Source organism: Salvelinus alpinus, chromosome 6 (genome assembly GCF_045679555.1).
Source record: "Salvelinus alpinus chromosome 6, SLU_Salpinus.1, whole genome shotgun sequence".
In the NCBI taxonomy this organism is placed as follows: Eukaryota; Metazoa; Chordata; class Actinopteri; order Salmoniformes; family Salmonidae; genus Salvelinus; species Salvelinus alpinus.
In genome coordinates, this window is record NC_092091.1 from 40,960,958 (window position 1) to 40,981,614 (window position 20,657).

At 41.3% G+C, this 20,657-nt stretch overlaps 1 protein-coding gene across 2 annotated transcripts; it reads right to left on the reverse strand.

The window, feature by feature from the left end:
* Nucleotides 1–5,309: 5,309 nt before the first annotated feature.
* LOC139578694 (uridine-cytidine kinase 2-A) lies at nt 5,310–17,547 on the reverse strand. 2 transcript variants are annotated; one of them, XM_071406638.1, is made up of 8 exons: nt 17,355–17,512; nt 12,989–13,148; nt 12,315–12,411; nt 12,092–12,234; nt 11,790–11,887; nt 10,240–10,335; nt 6,212–6,260; nt 5,310–5,746 (listed from the first exon to the last, which is right to left on the reverse strand). In XM_071406638.1, exons 1-8 carry the CDS (start codon nt 17,457–17,459, stop codon nt 5,610–5,612), a joined length of 885 nt encoding a protein of 294 aa, XP_071262739.1. In that variant the 5' UTR covers nt 17,460–17,512; the 3' UTR covers nt 5,310–5,609. The 2 variants fall into 2 exon arrangements, with proteins under 2 accessions (XP_071262739.1, XP_071262740.1); XM_071406639.1 differs by lacking the exon at nt 10,240–10,335 and having other exon boundaries at nt 17,355–17,547.
* Between the last annotated feature and the right edge of the window lie 3,110 nt (nt 17,548–20,657).

Genomic DNA, 20,657 nt, shown 5'->3' on the forward strand with positions numbered 1-20,657 from the left:
TTTCTGAATCCCAGCCCCATGGGCACCCCTACAATTAACACATACCACTTATTTCCCCAATGCTATACATTCCTTTGTCTCATAACCTTCTGCACACTTCTCACACCTAGGAACCTCCCTCCTACACACTGCTGCCACATGCCCATAAGCTTGACACCTGTAACAACCTAATGTATTAGGCACAAAAGCTCGTACAGGATAACTTATATATCCTATCATCACTTTGTCGGGCAAAGACTCAACATCAAAACTCAAAAGAATCTTTTTTTTTAATTTCACTTTAATTTAACCAGGTAGGCCAGTTGAGAACAAGTTTTCATTTACAACTGCGACCTGGCCAAGATAAAGCAAAGCAGTTTGACAGAAACAACAACACAGTTACACATGGGATAAACAAATGTACAGTCAATAACACAATATAAAAATAATCTATATACAGTATGTGTAAATGTAGTAAGATTAGGGAGGTAATGCAATAAATAGGCCATAGTGGCGAAATAATTACAATTTAGCATTAACACTGGAGTGTTAGATAATGACTTCTGTTTCTCCACTCATGCCACACTGTCTGCGTCGCACCAAACAACGAGCATCACAAGCACTGGGAATCTTCCCCTTTAGTTGGTCAGCTTTCACATTTACCGCTACCCCAGTAATCACTCCTTTCAATGGCGCACTTTTCTTGAGAGCAAAAGAATTCACATCTCTTGCCCCCATTCGTTGAACACAGAGCGCCTGCTCCGTCTGACCAGCAAAAACACAAACAATTATTACAACACCACTTCTGGTTACCTTCACCGATTCCACAGCACTCAACTCTGTTTTCACCCACCCTGAAACCACAGGGTGGTATTCCAGCAGCATACCACCTTGCATCCCACTGCTGGCTTGCTTCTGAAGTTAAGCAGGGTTGGTCCTGGTCAGTCCCTGGATGGAAGACCAGATGCTGCTGGAAGTGGTGTTGGAGGGCCAGTAGGAGGCACTCTTTCCTCTGGTCTAAAACATATCCCAATTCCCCAGGGCAGTGATTGGGGACACTGCCCTGTGTAGGGTGCTGTCTTTCTGATGGGATGTTAAACGGTGTCCTGACTCTCTGAGGTGATTAAAGATCCCATGGCACTTATTGTAGGGGTGTTAACCCTGGTGTCCTGGCTAAATTCCCATGCTGTCCCTCATACCATCATGGTCATCTAATCATCCCCAGTTTACAATTGGCTCATTCATCCCTGTAACTATTCCCCAGATCATTGCTGTAAATGAGAACGTGTTCTCAGTCAACTTACCTGTAACTTACCTGAATGTATCATTCAAAAGGCAAGGGTACACTTTTTCCAAAAACGTCACTCCTACTGCCACAGACTCATCTTTATCCTGACCCTCGGTGCAAGCCTCCAGCTCCGAGAACTTCACCACACCTACCACCTCCAATATTTCTGCAATGATGTCAGGATCAGCCGTGTGTGCTGTAGTGTTGCCGTGTTCAAAACAACTGGGAACTTGGAAAAATATGAGGTCAAATCATGACGTCAGTGATCTTCTGGTCGGAAAGTCCGAGCTCTAGAAAGATGCCCGAGTTGGAATTCCGAGTTCAAAACAATTTTTCTGACTCGGAGCTAGTTTTATTCCAAGTTCCCAGTTGTTTTGACCGAACTGAGGTCGGAAGTCAGAGATTTCCAAGTTCCCAGTTGTTTTGAACGCAGCATGTGGATTTTAACAGAGATACTTTGAAAGGAGGAAATATGAATCCCACCAGCCGATGAATTGAGACGTATTACGCCCCACCCAGCCGACTGTTAACCAATCGCGTTCACGTGGTTATGCTGTGTCATGCGGTTGCTAAAAGAATCGTCACGCAATTCCTTCTAAAAGTCAGGGTATGAGTCGAAAACCTGCCTATTTTCCTCGAAAGTACGCAATGTCACGATGTTAAAGCTATATTATTTTACAGAAAACAAGTTCATTATCTCACATCTTGGAAAATATTCGTAATATTGTATTTCTTGTTGACGTAATTCATGCTAATGTTATGTTTTTGCGCAAGCGCCTAATTGACTCCCATTTACTGCTTGAAGGAGTGCACTCCTTGTCCCGTAATCTCCCAGAATGCAGCGCGCAGCCCATTAACGACGCGTGGCAACTTGGAGTTTCTCCATCTCCTCAAAACGATCTGATTTTAACCAGCGGATGTCACTTAAACCAAAGTAATAGATCGATCTTTCTATGACTAAAACACCGTCATTTCATGATTGGGTCCCAAAGATTGGGTTTCACTGATCTTTTATATTATTCTATTCTGCATATTCCATATTACTGGCAACCCAATTCTATTGTTTTCTCCATCTCTGAATCTTGTAAAGAAAGCACATACACATAGCATACATAGTACAAAAACTTTATTTCATTATTTGATTGCAGTTTCTCGATACACAACCTGTTTGATAATACATTATAATACAGTTATGAATGCTCTTGTATTCATGTAGTCATATCCAGGTGTGTCAATCAGAAAATCTATCTCTACTTTTTACTGTTGAATAATTCCAACTTTCAGGTAAACCAGTTAAGTCAATTGTCATCCCAACTTGATAGGTAACCTGTTTTTCTGTTTTACTTGTTGGTCTGGTAACAGTTTTGGTTATAGTCATACTATTTATTCCTCTCACAGTTCTCTTCCATGCTAGAGCTATGTACAACAATGCCTGAGCTATGTGTCAAAGGCCTCATTCTTCACATACTGTATAGCAGTGGTGTAAAGTACTTAAGTAAAAATACTTTAAAGTATTACTTAAGTCGTTTTTTGAGGTATCTGTACTTTACTATTTATATTTTTGACAACTTTTACTTCACTACATTCCTAAAGAAAATAATGTACCTTTTACTCCATACCATACCTAACACCCAGAAGTACTCATTACATTTTAAATGCTTAGCAGGACAGAAAAATGGTCCAATTCACACAGTTATCAAGATCTGCCTCTGATCTGGGGGACTCACTAAACACAAATGCATCTTTTGTAAATTATGTCTGAGTGTCAGTAGTGTGCACCAGATCAGAGGCAGAAGGGATGGGGTACTTTTTCCACCACTGCTGTATAGCACATTACTATTTTCAATGTGTTTGATTCTAACATACATACAGTTAGTGTTCACACTGGGGCAGGTGACATTACTGTCTCATTGATTCACTTTTACACCCTGATCATGGAACAAATACAGTACAATAGCTAACTAGCTCTTGCAAGCAAGTAGCACATATGGTATCATGTCATTGAGTTAAATGAGCAGACATTTACAGCAGATTTCATCACCAGCATTGAAGCTAAATGTATGCAATAATACACAAACCAACATTTGAATGATTGACATAAATACAGACAATCTACATCCACAGCCTTTCGGACCATAATATATTTGAGCAAGGGAATTCATTTGTTACTGAACGTCTGCAAGATGGCTGCCTATGATAGATACTACTTGACTGACTTTTTGAAGGCCTTTGAAATGAAAGGTAATGTACATCAAATTAAAGTTAGGCCATTTCCTCCACACTTAAGTGAGGCATCGTATTACTAGTGTTTAAGGTTATATTCATAGTCTTCTCTTTTTCTTCAAAGGCAAAATCTCAAGTTCCTGTGCTGTGTGAATGTGAATCAATAAGTTCACTTTCTCTAGTTCTACATCTCACAAATTAGATAGCTAAATCATGGAGTGAACACAGTACTTTAGAAACCATTTCTCATTTCAATGATCAATCAATTTGAAGCTAATAATAAAAGTATTGGATGCACTGATGGACAACAACATTGTGACATGCCCATCATTGGCCCTGGAAATGTGAAAAAAACAAAAACACAGTATACACTTTGCATACAGGTATCAAATATTTTGAGGTAGGAAACATCACAGCAGTCAGGATTTTTTTTAAATATCTATATTTCTGAAAGCAAAAACAATCTATTGTAATCGTAGACTACCCCTTTCAATACAGTACAATCTTTAGTATAACACTACTAGCACAATTCAGTGAGTGAATGTTAACAAGACCATAATCTCACTTTTTATATCAGTCTGGGAATATTGCAGTATATTTTGATTAATTTATCAGTGATGTATTCAAATCAAACAATATATGGTGGGCAATTTGATGTGGAATTAAAGTATATTAATGACCCGAGAGCCTCCACCTAAAGGAAAATGTTTTGGTGATGCAAAATTGTACAAAATAATAGGAAAAAAACAAAGCACAGTTGTACATTGATGAAATACACTGTTAATTAAATATATTAATGCTTGTTGAGTCAATTGTTACTAACGTGGACAATCTCCATATTTTTTCGTGCAAATTTACCTCAAATGATCCTGCAGTTCAAGACAACCTACAATATTTGTAGGCTTAAAACACCTCTATCAAATTAACCCTGGCAATGAAAGAACATTATGTAAAGAATATGTACTTCACTGATGTTCAGACAGAGGCAGTTCTAGTGATCTCATCCTTCAAGAGCATGAGCTTCAAAAAACTAAAAAGTTACAAGTTGGAACCCCGAAAGAATTCAATTGACATGGGGGCATTACAAACTACCATGTAAGGGTTTCAGGCAGTTTATTTATTTGGTGGGGTTGTCAGCCACTATACACAAAACCGGTCGAGGTAAAGATTGAAAAAGACAAATTAATCTCAGTTACGTTCTCAAATTTAGGATGTTTGTTCCAAGATGCATGGTAACAAGCAAATACCGTGAACACTGAAAAATGATTGAAAAAGAGCAACATCAAGAGGGTAAATAATACTACACTATGTACAAACTAAGAACACTGCTTTGATTTGTGAAGTCAAGTAGTTCCGTTTTTTTTCCCAGATGGAGAAAACATTAAGTTGCTTTGACCCATTGAATCGGTGAGCAAAGGCAGATAATCTGTGTAGGGCCTGAGAATTTTCCCTTTCACTAGCTCAAGAGTAGGCTTGTAACACTGAGGCAAAGGATAAAGGGTGGTAGCAGAGTAAAGGAATGTGAGAAGTGGTATCCTATACCATGTCAAACATGATTAGTGCTCTAAGGTACATGTACGTCAGTTAATCAAATAATTGCTCATTTGGAATCTACAGAGGCGAATTGCATCCAGTTTTGCATCTCGGTTCTTGGATAGTTTCCAAGATCATGTAGTGTGTGTTTGTCTCTGAGTTCCCTCAGTAACAAATAAAATCTGTCACACGTCCTTCCTTCCATTCCAAACCAACAGTACAGAAAGACAGACAACATGACCAATCAAAATGCACTGACCACTGAACGCAGAGCAAGGGCTCAAGCTCAACCCAACTTCATCCTCATTTATTAACATCTGCAAGCTCAAAAAGGGGCCAGAATATCAAATAAAAATACATAAATAAAATAACTGCTTCACCTTTGAACTGAAACAGTTCCTTCCTCCCTTACAAAACATTTCATCATCCAGTCAAAAAAAAAAAAATCAAATGAAGGCCTTGCATATTCTTGCTAGAGAAAGTTTTTTTTTTTTTTTTAATACAGTGTAGCAGGTGGTAGGTATGTACAGAGGAGCCCTCCTCCATCGATCCCTAGCTCCCTGGTGTTCAGAGAGGGCCGGTGCGGTTAGTGGGGCCGACTGCTGGACTCTGACACCTGCCGTTTCCGGGGAGTTCCGTAACCGTTAAGGCTGCCGTTCAGGCGTTTGGTCAGACCACCGTTCAGAATGTCCTGGATGTGCTGAACTATAAGGTTTATAGCAACTGTTAAGGAGAGAGAGGGGGCACATTCAGAGGACATTGAAGGATAATCTGTAACGGTGTTCCATTCCTCTTTTATTCAGATAAAATTTAAGCAGAACAAGTTCCAGAGTTTAATAACACCACATGTTGTTTTGAAAAATCTACAATTGACCTTGCCATTCCAAAACAGAGAGTCTGAAACATTCCCAGGACAAAACAGCTAATCTAGTCTGCTTCCCATGTATAGGTCTCACCAATCACAACAGCTATCTCAAGACAGTAGAATAAACAAAACAGCCATCACATTCACATCCGCCTTTAGTAAGTTTACCATCGCAGGGTAAGAGACTGGACTGATTAACAATGTCAATGACAGACTCTCTATGGGGAGATGTGTCCAAGAATGAGTCAGTGAAGTTTGTCACATAACAACCTGCTTGCTTACATAAGGCAGCAATCTTGAGAAACAAACAGCCAGAAACTCACCAAGATTATCTGCTCCTCTGGGAATGATCACGTCAGCACACTTCTTGGTCTACAGGGGGTGAAGAAATAAACATGTTTAGCAATACGATCTGAATCACATCTTAACCAAGATGGCGTAGCAGTAAGACGTGTTTGTTTTTGTCCCGTGTAAATATTCCTATTTTTTCATTTTTTTTGTACACATTCAATCTCTTTTTCCATTTTCGAATTAAATATACCTTCCGGCCTCACCCAATGTGGTAAGGATCTGCTATTTTTGAGACCTTATAACTGGAACCTCCATCAGAGGCTAGTCAGCTAATTAGCTACTAGCTATTTAGTCATTGTTAGCCTTTAGTGCAGACACCAGCCGCTTTAGCCCTGCCAGTCTGCACACCACAACACCTGCCAGTCTGCACAGCGCGATATCAGCCCTGAGAATATTGGACTGCTTTTTCCCACTACATCACCGGATTCCTGCCGCAAGCTCTGGACCATTACACCGGATCACCCTACCGAGTGGTTATTGTGGCTAATGCCCTTGTCCAGAAGCAAGCACCAGTTAGCCTCGAGCTAGGCCCATCTCCCAGCTAGCAAACGAAGTACACCAACTACAATAACTCTTGCCAATTGGCCTGGACCCTTTGTCGACACAGAGCCCTGCCGTTCCATCACGACTGGTCTGCTGACGTATTTCGGCCGATGTGCTCTCAACCGGCCTCTGCGTCGTGGATGTCGGTGAAGACCCTTCTGCTAGCCCCGGTCCGCTAGCTTCCTGAACGCCGCGTCTCCCGCTCGCCTAGTGTAGTAACGACTACCGAACGGCTCCCCGTTTCATCTATTGCTGCTCATTGGACCCTATGATCACTCGGCTACACAGCTGATGCCTGCTGGACTGTTCATTAACACGGTACTTCATTTTGTTTATCTGTTGGCCCCAGCCCCGAACTCAGGTCCTGTGTGTAGCTAACTGACCCTCTGCCCAGTCATCGCCATTTACCAGTTGTTGTTATATTACCCATTGTCTGAGCTCTCCCACTCAACACCTGCGATTGCTTTATGACTCTTTCGAATGTCAATATGCCTTGTATACTGTTGTTTAGGGTAGCTCTCACTGTTTTATTTTACTGCGGAGCCCCTAGTCCCGCTCAACATGCCTCAGATAGTTCCTTTGCCCCACCCCACACACACGCAGAGACCACACCTAGCTTAACTGGCGCCTCCAGGGATGCAACCGCTCTCATCGTCACTCAATGCCTGGGTTTACCTACACTGTACTCACACCTTACCATACCCTTGTCTGTACATTATGCCCTGAATCTATCCTACTATGCCCAGAAATCAGCTACTTTATTACGCTGTTCCCAATGCACTAGACGACCAGTTCTTATAGCCTTTAGCAGTACCCTCATCCTCCTCATCTGGTGATGTAGAGGTTAACCCAGGCCCTGTGTGTTCCCAGGCGCTCTCACTTGTTGACTTCTGTAACCGTAAATGCCTTGGGTTCATGCATGTTAACATCAGAAGCCTGCTCCCTAAGTTTGCTTTATTCACTACTTTAGCACACTCCGCCAACCCTGATGTCCTAGCCGTGACTGAATCCTGGCTTAGGAAGGCCACCGAAAAGTCAGAAATTTTCATCCCCAATTACAACATTTTCCGTCAAGATAGAACTGCTAAAGGGGGCAGAGTTGCAATCTACTGCAGAGATAGTCTGCAGAGTTCTGTCATACTATCCAGGTCTATGCTCAAACAGTTCGAGCTTCTACTTTAAAAAAGCTCTCTCTCCAGAAATAAGTCCCTCACTGTTGCTGCTTGTTATAGACCCCCCTCAGCCCCCAGCTGTGCCCTGGACACCATAAGTGAATTGATTGCCCCCTATCTATCGTCAGAGTTCGTACTGGTAGGCGACCTAAACTGGGATATGCTTAACACCCCGGCCGTCCTACAATCTAAGCTAGATGCCCTCAATCTCACACAAATGATCAAGGAACCTACCAGGTACAACCCCAAATTCGTAAACATGGGCACTCTCGTAGGTATCATCCTGACCAACCTGCCCTCTAAACACACCTCTGCTATCTTCAACCAGGATCTCAGTGATCACTGCCTCATTGCCTGCGTCCGTTATGGGTCTGCAGTCAAAGGACCACCCCTCATCACTGTCAAACGATCCCTAAAACACTTCTGCGAACAGGCCTTTCTGACCTCATCCCGTCAATAGAGGATGCCTGGTTGTTCTTTAAAAGGGCTTTCCTCACCATCTTAAATAAGCATGCCCCTTTCAAAAAATGCAGAACTAAGAACAAATAAAGCCCTTGGTTCACTCCAGACTTGACTGCCCTTGACCAGCACAAAAACATCCTGTGGCGTACTGCACTAGCATCGAATAGTCCCCGCGATATGCAACTTTTCAGGGAAGTCAGGAACCAATATTCAGTTAGTTTGAAAAAGCTAGCCTTTGCTTTCCTAACAGAAATTTGCATCCTGCAGTACTAATTCCAAAAAGTTTTGGGACACTAAAGCATGGAGAATAAGAGCAGCACCTCCCAGCTGCACCGAGGCTAGGAAACAATGTCACTACCGATAAATCCACAACAATTGAGAATTTCAATAAGCATTTCTCTACGGCTGGCCATGCTTTCCACCTGGCTACCCCAACCCCGGCCAACAGCTCTGCACCCCCCGCAGCAACTGGCCCAAGCCTCCCCCAATTCTCCTTCACCCAAATCCAGACAACTGATGTTCTGATAGAGCGGCAAAATCTGGATTCCTACAAATCAGCTGGGCTAGACAATCTGGACCCTCTCTTCCTAAAATTATCTGCCGCCATTGTTGCAACCCCTATTACTGGTCTGTTCAACCGCTTTCGTATCGTCTGAGATTCCTAAAGATTGGAAAGGGGCCGCGGTCATCCCCCTCTTCAAAGGGTGATACACTTTAGACCCAAACTGTTACAGATCTATATCCATCCTGCCCTGCCTTTCTAAAGTCTTTGAAAGCCAAGTCAATAAACAGATAACTGACCATTTCGAATCCCACCGTACCATTTCCGCTATGCAATCCGGTTTCCGAGCTGGTCACGGGTGCACCTCAGCCACACTCAAAGTCTAAACGACATCATAACCGCCATCGATAAAAGACAGTACTGTGCAGCTGTATTCGTCGACATGGCCAAGGCTTTCGACTCTGTCAATCACCGTATTCTTATCGGCAGACTTGGTTTCTCAAATGACTGCCTGGCCTGGTTCACCAACTACTTCTCAGATAGAGTTCAGTGTGTCAAATCGGAGGGCCTATTGTCCGGACCTCTGGCAGTCTCTATGGGGTGCCACAGGGTTCAATTCTCGGGCCGACTCTTTTCTCTGTATATATCAGTGACGTCGCTGTTGCTGCGGGTGATTCTCTGATCCACCTCTACGCAGACGACACCATTCTATATACTTCTGACCCTTCTTTGGACACTGTTAACAAACCTCCAAACGAGCCTCAATGCCATACAACACTCCTTCCGTGGCCTCCAACGGTTTTAAATGCTAGTAAAACTAAATGCATGCTCTTCAACCGATCGCTGCCCGCACAACTAGCATCACTACTCTGGACGGTTCTGACTTAGAATATGTGGACAACTACAAAAACCTAGGTGTCTGGTTAGACCGTAAACTCTCCTTCCAGACTCACATTAAGCATCTCCAATCCAAAATTAAATCTAGAATCGGCTTCCTATTTCACAACAAAGCATCCTTCACTCATGCTGCCAAACATACCCTCGTAAAACTGACTATCCTACCGATCCTCGACTTCGGCTGTGTCATTTACAAAATAGCCTCCAACACTCTACTCTGCAAATTGGATGCAGTCTATCACAGTGCCATCCGTTTTGTCACCAAAGCCCCATATACTACACACCACTGCGACCTGTATCCTCTCGTTGGCTGGTCCTCGCTACATATTCGTCACCAAACCCACTGGCTCCAGGTCATCTGTAAGTCTTTGCTAGGTAAAGCGCCGCCTTATCTCAGCTCACTGGTCTCCATAGCAACACCCACCCGTAGCACGCACTCCAGCAAGTATATTTCACTGGTCATCCACAAAGCCAACACCTCCATTGGCCACCTTTCCTTCCAGTTCTTTGCTGCCAATGCCTGGAACAAATTGCAAAAAAATATATAATAATAAAAATAATAACAAATATTTATTATATATATATATATATATTTTTAAATAATAATAAAAAAATAAATTCACTGAAGTTGGAGACTTATATCTCCCTCACTAACTTTAAGCATCAGTTGTCAGAGCAGCTTACTGATTGCTGAAGCTGTACACAGCCCATCTGTAAATAGCCCATCCAACCAACCACCTACCCCATATTTGTTTTTCTGCACACCAGTATTTCTACTTGCACATCCTCATCTGCACATATCACTCCAGTGTTAATTGCTAAATTGTAACTACTTCGCCACTATGGCCTATTTATTGCCTTACCTCATTTGCACACACTGTATACAGATTTTTCTATCGTGTTGTAGACTGTACGTTTGTTATCCCATGTGTAACTGTGTTGTTTTTGTCACACTGCTTTGCTTCATCTTGGACAGGTAGCAGTTGTAAATGAGAACTTGTTCTCAACCGGCCTAACTGGTTAAATAAAGGTGAAATATATATATATATTTTTCTTTTAAGAATCAGGGCCAGGGTGTTCAATACCATTCAAGAGGAGGTCAGAGACGACTGACAATAACCAGGTTTCTAGCCAACTTTTTTATGCGAGTATAGTACATGTCAGATTTTTTTTTTTGTCACTACAGGCCAGATGGAAACAACAAATGTCTGTAAACTTTCCAACTGTCAACAAAATACACTTGAAAAGGTGGGATCTTTTCATGTCTGTAAAATGTATTGTGAGAAACGGTGATGGAAACTATGAGCAAATATTGATATAATAACCATCATATTTTATATGATAAACTTGGAGTCACGCAATGATATGTTGTGTGGTCCTCCCACTATGACTCAGGAAAGCTTGCAGTTTATTAGGCTACAGATTAAATAAGTTACGATGAACTTCACAGGGTGGTGAAAATGCAGCTTGATGCTTCTTTCCAATAAATATCGAGCGTCTTATTCTGCTGACACGATCGAGTCTTGGCTGCCGTTTGACAAATAAAAATAATCGTACTTTTTTTAATCCATAATAATCTCATCATGTAGGCTATACCTGCACTGTATCTGAGAGCTGTTGGCTAAAGCGCACGTGCCAAGACAAGAGTGGGTATATTCGCTAAATAACAAGTTTTGTAGCGACAAAACCATCAGTAGAGTTGAAAATGCGATGGAAACCCATTTAACTTGTATTTTTTATTTGGTACATGGGAATTTAACCGCAAAAGTAATTTTTATGTGCACTACATCACGCACAGCCTTTATCCACAACAAGTCAATGTAATGGAAACATATCTTGCAGGAAAATGCAGATTTGAGAATATTCGCATGAAAATCTGTCGACAAGTGGATGGAAACCTAGCTATTGATATAATTTGATTGATCCAAGGCTCTTAGAATACGTGTTGTGGCAGTATCATAGCTAGGTACTCACTGGCAGACAGAACTCTTCAAAGGCTGGCTTAACAAAGGTTATGTATTGCGTTAGCACCTGCTCCAGGTCCCTTCCTCGCTCGCTGATGTCTCGGAGCACTGGGGAGGGAACACAGAACAGGAGTGGAGCTTTCAGTATGATTTCACAGAAAAGATTCTTACAAAACTAGTAGACTTCTACACCCGGTTCCCATTCATGCCCTCCAGGCCCTGTATTGGAAGCCCCCTGGTGTTTTTGTACAACTCACAAGTTTGATGCGTTTCATCCAATGAAATAGTGAATATATATGTCTAAGGTTTCACCCCTGCGTGAGAGCCGTGTGTCTGCGTCTGTGTCCACAAACAGCTTCATCTGGAACAGGTCCCGGATCTCCTGGGAGTAGAACATCAGGATGCCCTCGAACAGCACCACATCTGCTGGGTACACCGTCACCGCCTCTTCCTTCCTGACACACACACCAGAGAGAGGACAATGTGTATGAGATGAGATGAGTGAGTGAGTGGAGTGAGTGTCCTAACCACTGACCTGGAATGGGTGACAAAGTCATACACTGGGATCTGCACTGTTTGGCCCTCCAAAATGTCCCACAACGTTTTGACGATGAGCTCATTGTCAAATGCATCTGAGAAGAGAGAGAGAGCAAAGGCACTCAGAACAATGTCTATGTTTCTGCTGGTGCCACTGTGCCAGGCCATAGGATCTAGATCTAATCCCACAAGGTGGCATGTTGCTATGGGGATAGCATCGGTGCTGATATGCAACCTATTTAGTGAACTACTTTTGACCAGGGCCCAAACATTATCTACCACACTGTCTGAGACAGACTCTGCTACACATTCTACCAGGGGCACTGCTGCTAAGTATGTACTCTGAATGAGACAGATTTTCAATACAGCAGTCATTGGCCCCAAGGCAGGACATGTAGAAACCTTTAGTTCTCTCCAGGAATTATGGTAATTCTATTTCTAAGAACTAGGGGGAAAAGCCCAACAGAAGTATCCTTTGAGTATCAACTCAACAACGCAACTATTTATCTTCAATGAGAGAGCAAAGGGATTTGAGAAACTATTCGTACATTTTTTTACACTGGAAAGCAAGCAAGGGATAAAGCTACAGTTGCCAGTTGTTAACATATACCATACGACTACGATTTAGCGATTGACACAGTATCCAGATAAATAAATAGATTAGATAAATACCTGGGTGGTCGAAGTTGAACTGTCCCTTCAGTGCTTTGGCCTTCTGGTCCGGTGTGAGGACCCTGTAGAAGCTGTCTTGGCTGAGAATGGCCACCTGGCGCTGGTGATGGTCAATCTTGTTCTGGCCAAGCAGCTCCATGATCTTACCGCAGACAGACGACTGGCCATGGGCAGAGGGAGGAGCGAGAGTGACAGTTAATTCTGTCAGATAGATAACACTATCTGAAGTAAATTGTGACCCATAAAGATGTAAGAGTGGAGTTGTGTTCACTGAGCTATGGAGATATTGAATATATTGGTACCAGACTATTACATAGATTTACAGACAGTACAGAAGAAGCCAAATCTGCAGCAATGTGCAATAGCTCTCATTTAAAATGTTCTTAGATGTTTGCAATACTCTGACCTATTTTACAACTAGAATCCTCATTCACTCATAGGGCCTCTCTATGACTTAGGGCCCCTGGGTGTGGTCACCTTGCTGGCTTCTAGTTGACTACATCACGCGTGGCTAACCTCTGTCACTTCCTCCTTGTTCGTTTAGGAAGTGCAGCATTCTTTTACATTGGAAAATATACTAATATGAATAATTCCAAAAGGGAACTACCCCATCCCTACTGATCTCGCAGTACAGCCCAAAGGACATGTCTCTATGGTTCATTAGCCAATTCAAGGAAGAGGAGAGTGGGCCTACAGCAAATAGGATAATTAGATCAGTAATGAGGATCTCACATTATCACAACACTGTTGGATGGAACCTTGGAAGAAATTACTTGGCTGAAATCACTTTCAAAAAAAAAATTCAACACATAAAGTCTTGTAACATTATTTAACACATGACGTCCAAACCAGACTTGTGTCATTGAGAACAGTAAAGCTGCTACAGACCAAGTCTGTGGCACACCACAGTAGACAGGATGTCGGTCAGTCAATATCGAGGTGCTATTCTTAGACCACTGCACCTACACGTGTCACCAGCCATGATAATCTAACTGCTTGCTCCAGGCCTAATAGAGAACAGAATAAGAGATGACTGGCAACAGACATTAGGGTCAAGTTGAACTTGTTGTTAGAGAAGGGAAAATGTATTGCAGCAGAAGAGGAAAATGCATGCTAGCAATCAGTGAAAAATACATTAGTGTCTCCATGAAAAGAGCTCAGACAGGGCAAAGATAATACAAGATGATGAAGCAGAATATATTTGTCTGGAGTCAATCCACATTTATAAATGAGTCGTTTATAAATGAGTCTAGATTAAGAGGGAATAGTTCAAGGATGTCAAATAAGGGGCATTACAAGATTCATGCAGCCACAATATGTTATTTGATGGGACTCACTGTACTTAGTCACCAGTCCGGGTCACACTCTCAATCCATTTAACTAATAATCCGCAAGTTGGGCCTGGGCCCTACAGACTTCATACACACAACCTAAAGTGAAACTGCATTGTCTCTCCAGACTTCCCAGAAAAGTTTGTCAGAAGAAGAAAAAAACACTGTTGGATAAACAGGTGGCTCTACTGGTCGTTTCTCTCTTTCGTTTGTTGTGGGGTATGATACCAAGAAATATTACACGCAAAGGAACGTCAAGTGGACCACAATTCATGCTCTAGAACAGCCTTTCATAGAGGATGTGAATTACTCAATTTCTTATCTGCATTTATTTTCTTCACAAACCTTCTACGAAATGAATCTACAAAAAATTACAAAGCAAACAAATGTTAGGGAGATGATTGTCAGGTTAGTGCTTGTGAGGTTTCTGAGAGCTCCAACTCTCCCAATACCAGACCCCTTTGTCATTTCACATTTCTTTCAAGCCCTTAATAAAACAGTGATTGCCGAAACTGCTCTTGGTCACAAAAGACCAGGCCAGGTCTCTTACCCAGGGATGGGTCAGTCAGACATACCTTCAAAGTCTGCCTCTTCTATTGCCCACGCTGACTAAACATTCCCCTGCCCCAGTTCAAAATTCTATTGTCTCCCAAAAAAGCTAAACTGCAGTTTACCCTGCAATCCTACGTCAGAGGTACATAAAGACAATTGACAAGCTATGTCATGATCAGTTACAGTGGGTATAGCAATCTGTACTGTAAAAGGAAAAACATATTTTTTTCTTTTTCTTACATGGTCAGCTCACTGGCTGTTATGACAAAACACAGCTGAAGGTCAAGTAAACATCGCTGGGAAGGAACAGTAAAATTGTGCCTGACTGACAGTAGGCCTACTAGTGATGGGGGATTATTATTTTTGATGACATAAAGTATCATTTTGACCATATTGCAATATTATTTTTGCGTTGGTTTACTGTACTCCAGTATTTCTCCTTCATAGATTGTACTCCATCTAATTTTTAAATAGGGAGCCCATTTGTTTTCAGAACTTTTATTTCTCTCGTCACTCTGCAGTAGACATATGGTGAGCAATATGTTTGGAACATCGAATCGCAATAGAATTACAGAATCGAATTGCTATATATGGTATTGCAATACATAATGTATCGGCACCTAAGTATCGCGATGAGGTCCCAGGCAATTCTCAGCCCTAAGGCCTACTGTGCTAACCCGAACCGTAGGCTATTGTGCTGGCTTGGATATTTCAGGAAATATGGTGGATGCATAACCAGGCTAGCAGAGTGAAGCTCTCCCCGGCTCAGTAGGCCTATAGTGTACACAGTTCCACAATATGACTCGTGACAAGAAATGGGTTTGACCATAATAAATCCTCCCTTGTCTTATTAAATCATATTCAAAACACGATAAAAAAAAACAACATATGCAACCTTCGAAAAAGATAGAGGGATACTCATTCAAATCTTTGAGAGACAGCAGACTACACAATACAGCAGAGGACATAGCTGCAAGGCCATCGGCCATTTCAGGGGACTGTTTAGGACTGTCTCAGGTAGACAGTGAAAAACAAAAACAGAAAAACAAGAGATAACAGTCACTTTCTTCAGAGGGGTGGGGGGAGGTGCATTTGAAAGGCCATATGTTTAGACTACCTGTTTACCTAACCAGACAGACAATTGGAAATATAAGTGTGCTAGATTATAAAGTGACGTCTGTATTATTCACAATATGACTTTGGCATGGTTGAATTCTTGATTCTGTAAAGAACACTTATTATTTACTGTACCATGATGAACAGTAGCCTACATGGAAAAAGCCGCAACAGATTGACGTAGACTGAGGCTCACCTCCTTACACGTTATGAGGTAAGATGTGACACATATTACGCAAGACAGTAGGCTACAGTGAGAAGATGGGCTAAAACTGCTTTTCCAATCGAAATTCCAGATCACACGTATAGGCGATGTCATGGCGACGCTGGATAGCTAAACTCATGCGTAGTAAGACGTCATCTGGTCTAACGGTCGTATCGCGCATGTGCAAGCCATCAACTCAGACACTCCGGACTAAAGCTGTTTGACAAAAATGAAACATTTCAGTTTGTCACTTTGGAGTAATAACATGTTCAAATACTAAAGACATTACCTCGAATCTACCTCGTGCCTTTTGGTTTCTAGAAAATGAACTACTAAGGAAGATTTTATTTTACTTCTCATTGATTTTTCAAGCCCCAAACCCTGACCTAGTCTGTTTGGCAAGCGTTCGATGTTGCGCCTCGGTTTAGAATTTTTATTTATTTTACTGTGCCGCGAATTATGGCGCATAGGCAGTTTTCACTGCTCGCCAGATGTAATCAGCTGGTCCTGTCGACGCATTAGAAAGTGAATATTAACAGTGGGCGGACTGGAGCTCAACGCCACTTTTTCTTAATGAATAAGAAATCAAATGATTTCAGCACCCGTTCTGAAATCAGTAGTTTTTGATAAACTAAAATTGTATATGATGTTTTAGCTCCAGTCCGCCCACACTGGTCGCCGCTTAACTCCATCGTAAATCGTTGAGTTTAGTTGGCTAAGCAAAGTATTGCTTTTCGGTTCTGTCGATTGTCATAAATGCCCTTTCTGAATTTAATAAACCACAGGAGTAGATTCCTCTCAAAATCCTTGTTTCATATAGGTTTGTGTTAATATTTAATTATTTGTACACGAATTGATAGGGCTATAGATGTTATAGACAAAGACATGAATGCAAGTTGGATTAAGGTCAGTTCTCTACAGCCACATAAGTGGGTTAAATTATTGCCAAACAGGGCCTATTCCTATACACGCTTTAAAAATGTCAATGTTTTTCCAGAAATTATTAAAGAACAAACTAGCTTTAATGGAACAAATTAATTCATTGGTCTGTCATGACAGGAGCCACGCGGTCAGGGAGTTCTCATCTTTCAACCACGTTGACAATTCAGTGTTTCAAATAAAAACATGACATTTCTAATTAATAAAAAATCACAATGCCAACCTTGCCGCTGGCAGTCCCTCCGGCTACCCCGATGATGAAAGGTTGCCGAATAGCATTCTCGTTTTCGGCTTGACTGTCCACCCTTGTCTCGCTGTCGCCTGCCATGCTTGCTATAAACGCATACAGAAGCACGGAGGTGGTTTTGCTCCAATTGAGCTCCTCCCCTCTTTTCAGTTGTGCGTTTGCTTTGATGCTATGAGTATGCCTGGATATCAATCCGGTCTTTTGTAAACTACTTGAAATGCAGAACCTTCACATCAGGTTATGTGTTATTGCAATTCAATTATCGTTAAAGATCCACTCCAGGATCTTAAAGGTGACAGGCAAAGGTCTCCATAAATACCTTAACACTTAATAACAATGCTCATGCAGGCTTCATTAAAAAGTCCTCAACAGCATTTTTGTGTATCACAACATTTTGGCTTTCATTTCTAGTTTTTGGTGAAGATGTCATTTTCTGGGCATAAAATGCAAGGATGACATCATTATTAGGCAAAAAGAAAGAACAATGCCCTTACTGCAAGCAACACAAGCTACAGACATAGCTTTTGTGAGCCCTTTTCTGGATCAAAAATGAAACAAATTATACTGACATGATGTGAGAAGACACTTGTACATCTGGGGAAAATACATGTATGTCAACAACGATCACTCATATGCAGATAATGAGATCTGGCTAGTTAGCTAGCTATAGCCAGTCAGTGAATTCCCAATCAATCTGATGTTGTGGCTGCAGTTCAAACAGCCAATACTAGCTAGCTAAAGTTTTGAGTTGATAATAAATTATTGGATGACACAACACATGTATAAGTTGGCTAGCTAATAAACTTAGCAGAAATAGCTATTGCTTCCCTAGAATAAAACTATAGGCTATAGCTAGCTAGCTATCTACAGTCATTGATGCTGTGGCAGCTAGCTAACTAACCAAAACGTGGATAACTACCACATGAAAATAATACAGCTATGGTAATTCTGGTTAGCTAAATGTTACCATATAGCAAGACCCTTTCTGTTAAATGTACTGGTTAGCTTGCTGGGTAGCTAGCAAATGTTAGCTAGCCCAAATGTGTATAGATTATAGCTAGCTAGCATAGAAATACCCAACAATAATCCATGTGCCTACAATAAGTACTCAGTTTTATTCACACGTAACAGACAACCAACAAATTTGAATTTGTTTTGTGACAGCAATATTACAGACAAGACAAATTGTAGACTATAGCATGGGATACAACATTACAGTAACATCTAGATAAATACATTAGATACAGTATATTGTCAAAAGTAGGATATTTCATTTATTTATGTTAGAAATGTGGATCACATGTAGGCCTATGTAATTAGATAAGGATGTAAGGATAAATATGCATTTAAGCTCTAAATAGTCATCCACCCAAAACAGTTAACATGCATTGATAATAACCAATGATAGGTGGCCACATCAACCATTTATGAGCATGTAGTTAGTGCCCTTTGCTTCCAAGAAAACAGAATAAGGTTGTCTCCCACAATGCTTTGGCCCCCGACTTCAAGTTGCAGTTGGTGAGGAGCAACAGCAGAAATTTCCAGTCGACTGCAGTCGAAACTTCATGACCTTTGATCGAGGGTGACAACATTTAAAATACCCAAATGCGGGACAACGGGATGATTTTGCGGGACATTCACTGGACAGTGTAGCCTACATTAATATTTTTTGGGGGGAAGCACCCCCCATCCCAGACAAAGACAAACTGCACTGAACAAGCTAATGGAAGCGCGCCTACAGGCAACTCCTTTGCCTCGCGAAAAATGCGGTCATGCAGGAAATATAGGAGTAATACTTGTCCAAGGAAACAGTTCTGGTTGTTCTCAGGGAATGTAAAACAGTTAGGAAGGGAGTCTTTGAAAACCAGATTGAGTGAAGTAGCAGAAAATATGTTAAATTAGCAACGAATGAGCATGGAGAGCCTCACAAGTTTGACGAAATCCACCATATCTTTTCAGTTTAATCACATTATATATTTTTTCAGTCTAATACAGCTATTTATTTACTTTTGTAGCTCTTCCTCAGAAGCATGCTTTTTTAACTGTCCTCTCCAAGTTTAGCTGGAATTTAGACGGAAAGGATTTTACAAATGTGATTGGTTGATTGGTTTTAGTTGTATCGCTTGGCAGAATATCAGATCTCAACAACGATTGGGGAAGTGTTTAACATCACCAGTACCACATCCGTATGATGTATATCTTTTCAAAAGAGCAACGTGACCGTAAACGGAGATCTGTATAAAATGACGAAATGCTCATGTCTCCGCTTTAACAATGGGAGTCGTTATCCCACAAGCGGGAAGGCAGGCGAAAACTTTTGGTCCAAAATCAGCTAAAAGAAACGCATTGGGCTTATTTTGAACAGATTTTGGTGAGTGAAACCTCTCGCTTCACCCCTTATCCTCTCTGCAAAACAGACACGAGCCTGACTGAAATACGGAACAAATCTACCTTTTTTTGTAAATTAGTGATGTTTTTTAAATAAAAATGTATTGATTGAATTGATTAGACAATTAAATAAATTATAATACATAATGGCGCTCCAGCTGGTGACGCCTCCACATACAATTTAAGAAAATCATTAAGGACTTCATCACGTCATCCAAAAACATGGCGGATGAAATTAAAATGGTAATATCTTCAGCTGTCAGTGATGAAAAACAAATTGGCCTTAGAGACAATTATTTTAATAATTCGATGGATGTTTTGTGCATAAAGGTAATGACTAAAGTATCTTATTATGAAGTTTCAAATCTGTCTTCTCTATGTGGCCATGTATGGAAATTGTTTTTCTGGGCCAGGTGTCAGTTAAACTGGAGTACCGAAGCAAAACTGTAGGAGCAGTCGAAACCATGCTTCTAGACCGGAACCCTGGATCATTGGTCATACAAATCAAATCAAAGTTTATTTGTCACGTGCGCCGAATACAACAGGTGTAGACCTTACAGTGAAATGCTTACTTACAGGCTCTAACCAATAGTGCAAAAAAGGTATTAGGTGAACAATAGGTAGGTAAAGAAATATGCAGTCGACATCACTGAGGTATAATAAAAACTGGAGACTGCGTCCAAGATGTCTGACCATTGTTTTCGAGGTAATCTACTAACATTCACATATGCCGATTCACGGACCGTCTATATCCGGGTTACATCTGGTTTATATGGACCAACATCACATGCGCACAAGCACACAGGGAGCAGCGGCGACATCAACACGTCATTCAAAAACATGGCAGACATTGTATGAATATAAAATGTTAATATCTTCAGCTGTGAGTGA